The sequence below is a fragment of the Pollicipes pollicipes genome, unplaced genomic scaffold (assembly GCF_011947565.3).
Source record: "Pollicipes pollicipes isolate AB1234 unplaced genomic scaffold, Ppol_2.1 Scaffold_6138;HRSCAF=7277_pilon_pilon_pilon, whole genome shotgun sequence".
Taxonomy (NCBI): domain Eukaryota; kingdom Metazoa; phylum Arthropoda; class Thecostraca; order Pollicipedomorpha; family Pollicipedidae; genus Pollicipes; species Pollicipes pollicipes.
The window spans coordinates 8,225,001-8,231,039 of NW_023596818.1; the positions used below are offsets into that span (position 1 = coordinate 8,225,001).

General features: G+C 58.5%; 1 protein-coding gene across 1 annotated transcript in view; it reads right to left on the reverse strand.

Annotated features, from left to right (window-relative positions):
* Positions 1-932: 932 nt before the first annotated feature.
* Positions 933-6,039, reverse strand: part of LOC119106151 (protein PTHB1-like) — a 30,260-nt gene continuing 25,153 nt past the window's right edge. The window contains exons 2-9 of the mRNA XM_037229749.1: positions 5,742-5,925; positions 5,091-5,260; positions 4,502-4,562; positions 3,731-3,886; positions 2,452-2,593; positions 1,887-1,999; positions 1,241-1,312; positions 933-1,094 (exon numbers count right to left, since the gene is read on the reverse strand). Coding sequence (XP_037085644.1) covers positions 933-1,094; positions 1,241-1,312; positions 1,887-1,999; positions 2,452-2,593; positions 3,731-3,886; positions 4,502-4,562; positions 5,091-5,260; positions 5,742-5,925 — 1,060 coding nt within the window. The remainder of the gene's footprint in view (positions 1,095-1,240; positions 1,313-1,886; positions 2,000-2,451; positions 2,594-3,730; positions 3,887-4,501; positions 4,563-5,090; positions 5,261-5,741; positions 5,926-6,039) is intronic.

Here is a 6,039-nt window from a genome sequence, read left to right on the forward strand (position 1 = left end):
CCACCTCAGCTATGGGAGTGGTTATGGTGGAAAGGGGGGGGGGGCTTCAGTGACACCACGTCACCTATGGGGGTGGTTGTGGAGGAGGAGAGAGGGCTTCAGTGGCACCATCTCAGCTATGGGAGTGGTTGAGCGCGACGCTCAGCCAGCTGTACCCGAGAGACCTTGTGTGTTCTGTCCACTCAGAACAGGCACTGCCTGTGTTACCCGACCCTTTTTTGGACACATACCCCGATAAATGGTCTGATGTGAGGGTCATTGCGAAGATTTGATGGCATTACAGCGGTTGAGCCTAACAAAAGGCCTTCCAAGAAATGTTTACCAAAGCAAGCAGAAAACAAACTTCATGGTCAGTCTTTCAACCTCAGCGAAAACAACGCTAAGTCTTCTGTGCCCTTCGTTCGGCAATCAACATGCCATGATTTGCTTTCCTGCCATAATTGCGAGCACCCCTATGTAAAACTGGCCTTTCCCTGTGGCCGTGTCAGAGCCAACACTCGGTAAGAACATTGCACAGAACAGGACCAATCGCTTGATAAAAACATATTGTAGAAAGCGAGAGCTACCTCGGCTTTCCGGCATCTAGCTTACAAGTAACATGAATACAGATCCAATACATGGAGTCAGTAAATCAAGGGCCATTCTGTCAATGGGTAGCCATGTCAATCATCATTTCATCATCATTCGTTTAGGGACGCTGTTCAGATGAGCACATTTCGCCGCGAAATAGCGGTTTGGCGGACTTAATACACGAAGTCAGCAAATCCAGCGAGTCTTCCACCTGACTTTCGTGACCATCACGCCAGCAATCTGCTCCCAAGACCTCGGCTTACGACCGGGGGCGTATGTTCAGTGGCACCACCCCAGCTACGGGAGTGGTTATGGTGGGAGGGGAGGGGGGTTTCAGTGGCGAGCAGACAGGCTGAGCGCCATCAGCCGCACCGCCGGCCGGAGGCAGCGTCACACTCACTGAGGTACTCGATGGCGGCGGACGGCTTGACCACGGTCAGCGGGCTGGTCACGTGGAAGCTGAGCACCAGGGACTGCACCGGAGCCATGGGAGAGACCAGCGCTCGGATGCTGGCACACGGCACCTGGCGGCACGCGGCGTCAACATAGGTCACATCTGACACCCAGCGTACAGATCCAGAGCACCAGGGACTGCACCGGAGCCATGGGAGAGACCAGCGCTCGGATACTGGCACACGGCACCTGGCGGCACGGTGTCAACACAGGTCACGTGGAAGCTGAGCACCAGGGGCTGCACCGGAGCCATGGGAGAGACCAGCGCTCGGATACTGGCACACGGCACCTGGCGGCACGCGGCGTCAACACAGGTCACAGCTGACACCTAGCGTACGGACCCAGGGACATCACGCCAATATCGCCCGACGGACAAAGTGAACAGCCGGCTAATCAGCACCAAAGACGCCAGCGCCAACCCGTTGATAACGTCAGTTAGCAGCTCAAGCTGACGTCCGGGAGCGACCAACCATGCTCTCCGCCGGTGCTGCCACCGCGCCGTAGGGTCGGCCCTCGCGGATGCAGCGGCCACCCACCGCGTTCGACGCAGTAACCGTACCTCAAGGGCACCGGTTAAGTGGTGGTTAAGCTGCGCGCCTGGGAAACCAGAGGCACGGGGTTCGATTTCCCGCGGGGCCTGCCCTTCCTGCTAGGGTACGAGGCAGGCGATGCCATGTAGCTTCCAGCTGAGCGGGTAGTAAAGCCCCAACGACACTGTGACTGCACCCCAGCATGCCAACCGGTGGCAGGCCATCTGAGCTGCGGGCGGGAGGGCCGTACCCACTGCCTGGGCCGCCGCCCCGCGCCCCCCATCACCGGAGCCGCCAGCCGTACCCATCACATGAGCCGCCAGCCGCACCCACCTGCTCGTCCAGCTCGGTGGGCAGCGTGCACGGGTCGAGCACCGGGTGGATCTGCACCACCAGCTGCACCTCTCGGTCGGCGGCCGCCTTCGAGGTGAGCGCCAGGCTCGAGTCTGCCAACGAAGGCGGACCAGGCGGCTGGTGTTGACAACGGGAAAATGACCATCAACCTGACGTAGCCAGGATGGAGGGCGGCCACATCACGGCCAGAGGTGAATTGAAAATTCACCTCTGCCCGTGATGTGACCGAATAATTATGTACCCCAGTACTAAAATCAACTACTGTCCCCCCCCCCACCCCTCCCTCCCAACCCCACCAGAAGTTCACGCCGCCGGCTAACTCCACATATCCATGTGCTCCTTCATTTCGCAACTGCATCGCCACGTTAGCTATGGGAATGGAGTCACCCCGCCGTCCCGAACACCAGCACTCCATCTACCGTCCTCACACGTATCAAGCCCATATCTCAACAGGCCACTCAACCTCCAGACTTGGCTGACGTGCGTGGCGCGCAGCCACGCGCCGCTCCGACCGAAACCCCAACCTCCAGCTCCCACGGCTCACCGCCCTGCGCCTGCGACTTCTGGATGGTCGTGTTGAGGGTGGCCAGCTCCTCGTCGAGCGCCTCGTAGTCGAGCGCGCCGGCCGTCTGCACCGGCGGCGCCACGAACAGCGAGGGCGTGGTGCCGAGGTAGGCGGCCACCAGCTGGCCGGCCGGCGACAGGAGCGCCAGCAGGCCGGCCAGCTGACGCAGCTGGACTCGCGCCGCCGCGCACGGCGCGAACGGCAGCCGCGCCGCCAGCGCAGTGTGCCGCCTTCGTACACGTGCAGCACGCACGTGTGGCTGGACACGAGCGTGGTCAGCCGGCCGGCGTCTGCGGACACGTGGCGCGTGTTACCGGTGTGTAAGGAAGACAGGGACTGTCTTGAGTCCCCGGCGAGACGCGTGCCGCAGCAACGACGTGCGGCTAGAAACGAGCCGATCAAGTGGCCGGCAGCCTGCCGACACGTGGCACGTGATATCCGTGTGCGTGGCGGAGCGAGGGTGTTAGGACTATCAGCGTATGCCGCGGGACACGTGCCGGAGCCGGCCAGGTCGGGAGTGACCACAGGTGTGATCAAACCGCCGGCGTCTGCCGGCACGTGGCCCGCGCCGGAGTCGGGACACGCGCGAGCGGCCTCCCTGGGCGTGGCAGGGGGCCGCAGTCTGGGCGTGCCAGCCGTGCACCACGACCCGGACCAACGCGGACAGCCAGGCGACGACCGTCAATAGCGCGCCACATGAAGACACGAGCCACGGGCCAGACGATCGGCCGGCAGGTCACCGAGCAACGCCGCTAGCACACAGCGACTGGTGGTGGCCGAGACAGCGACTGGTGGTGAACGGTGCACAAGCGGACGCGGAAAGACCAGGCAATAGTTAAGCTGCTGAGAAAGGGAGAGAAAAAGGGGAGGCCGTCACCATGATCGCGTGGGAAGCATAATTGTGGGGATATTCTGGCCGCAGTATGCGTTAATCCGCTCAGAGGACCTTGTTAATGGCAACGTGGCATACCTGTAGCCTGTGAATGCCAGTAAAAAGGTACCAAAACCGACACATGGGAATTTCGGCAAGCACTATTTCTTACCCCTTCATAGTGGTTAAGGCACGTGCAGCCCCGCACCTGTCCTTCTTTTTTAAAGATGAGACAGGAGTACTGTAGTCACAAAGGCGTGGACGGGTACAAGTCCGCTTCAAAAGACGTAAACCACGTGGTAATCATTGAAATCGGGCCTATTCCGCCCACATGACAACCAGCCGCGGCGCGTCAGCTGGGAGAGGCGTCAGCGCGCCCGCTGTCACCCGAGGCGGCCGGTACATACCGCTGACGAAGGTGGTGAGGCAGGCAGGGTGGTAGTCGAGCCGCTTGAACATCACCAGCTGGCCCGTCTCCTTGAGCACCATCAGGCTGTGCTCGGCCAGCACCGCCACCTGCACGTCCCCCGACGACATGGTGACCTGGACACGAGGTCACGGGTCAGGTCAGGTCACCAAGTCTTCCACCAAGCTAAGCCCTGACGTCTTCCACTGCCGGCGCGACCTCCAGGCAAGGTCACCAGCAACGCCAGCACCTCACACCACCCCTGTCAGCTGTCCAGTGGCGTATCCTGCAGGCAAAGTCACCAGTAGCACCAGCATCTCACACCACCCCTGTCAGCTGTCCAGTGGGGTGACCTCCAGGCAAGGTCACCAGCAGCACCAGCACCTCACGCCACGCCTGCCAGCTGGCCGGTGGCGTGTCCTGCGGAAATGGCCGCTCGTGCGTAAGGCCAACGTCGGCGACAAAGGCCGTGTTGTTTTCAGATGCACCCATTGCACCCATTGATTTGACGTTTAGAGGCGGCGTCGGGTCGGATATGCTCAGTGGCGTCCAAACCCACTCTAACATCATATATTCTCAATGCTATGACCAGTGATTGGAGCAATTTAGGACAAGTTACGAAAGAATGCATACATGACACAGCCGACCCGGGGTAAGCACTTGTAATGTGCGTTGTCAACTACCTGCTGCATGTCCTGCACAGCTCGCCCAGGTTGTGTTACGTCCATTCGGGGTACACCGCTTGGCCAGACCCGGCTGTCGCCATTAGGCCTTCTCATTGTGGCGTCGGATCCTTGAGCCAGTGACGAGTATCTGGCGACACAGATCAGTAGAGGTGGGCAGATAGATCAGGAGCGAGGTGTCCAGCGATACCAGACCAGTGCCTTCTGCGCTTCGGACGACCCCAAACATGTGTATCATTCTTAAAAATACTGACCTTTACTCGAGGAGTGAAACAGACACATTTGCAAGAGCTGCATGTGCGTTTAAATTCCCTGAATGCCTAAATTTCATTCACAACACGTTATCAAGGAGAAAAATTAGGGAGCGACCAAATGCTGATGTTGTATTCAATCGCCTCCACCAAGGCCAACGCATAGAGCACAGGAACGCATACAACACTTTCAAAACTTCTTTCACCTTCTTTGGTGGTAGCCAGCAAATTTGGAAAATACTCGCACAACCAATGCACCACCTCTTCTTTTAGGCCCTATGTGACCACAACGTTGACCAGAAACACCGATAAAATACGTCGCGGGGTCGGGGAGCTGACCACCCGTACACGACCGCTACCCCGTGGCCGCGCCTCCAAGGCCGAGTGCGCTGCCGACAGGCTCTCACTTGTAGGCCTCCACGGTCCAGCTGGAGGTGCCGGTCACCACCGCATCCGTCTTCTTCACGTACAGCACGGGCCCCGGGATCAGGTAGCCGGGCAGAAAGCGGCTGAAGGCGAAATTCTCCTGCTCGAAGAACGAGAGCGTACCGTCCAGCGCCTGCACACAGAACAGCTCCTGTGGACGGCAGAGGGCGCACGTCAAGTAGGCGGTGCGCACCCTAGCGTGGTTTTGGGGCGTGTCAAGTCGAACAAAAAACCAGGTCTTGTGGGATCACGTAAAAAAGTTCAGGACTGTGGAGCAAAAGTGGAGATCTGAAAATGAAAAAACCCGCATCAAATACAACATTTTCCCGAACTTTGGGGGCCACAGATTTTGGGGGCCACAAACATCATTTTTTGCATTATTATCTCTTTAAACATATATTTAACAGCACACCACTGATCACTTAAAAATGCACACACAGTGATCACACATGGCGTGGACTGGACAGCCACCTACGAGGGTCGGCACCGGCCCCCGTGTCAGGGTGGACGCACGTTAAAATTATTGTAGCCCAAAAAACTTTCTCAAATGTCAAGTGCATCAGTTTTCACCAAGGATTCCGTCTTTAACTGAGCACACATACATCACTCTACATGCACACTACTCAGCCAACCTTGTTTTTGGAGCCACCAAAGTTGCCGGAGAACATATTGAAGGCGGAGCGCTTGAGCCGGTGCGAGTAGGCGGCGTGCAGGGCGTAGTGGGTGCCGTGCTCCACGGCGCCCGCCGCCATGTTCATGGTGAAGATGACGACTTGGAACGGCATCAGAACCGCCAGGCAGGTATCTGAACACGAACTGGCGGAGAGAACAGAACGGCATCAGGACGGCCAGGCAGATAACTGAACACGAGCTGAAGGAGAAAACGGAATATTCCCACACCAGGTCAACCGGCAGTGTAATACGTGGAAA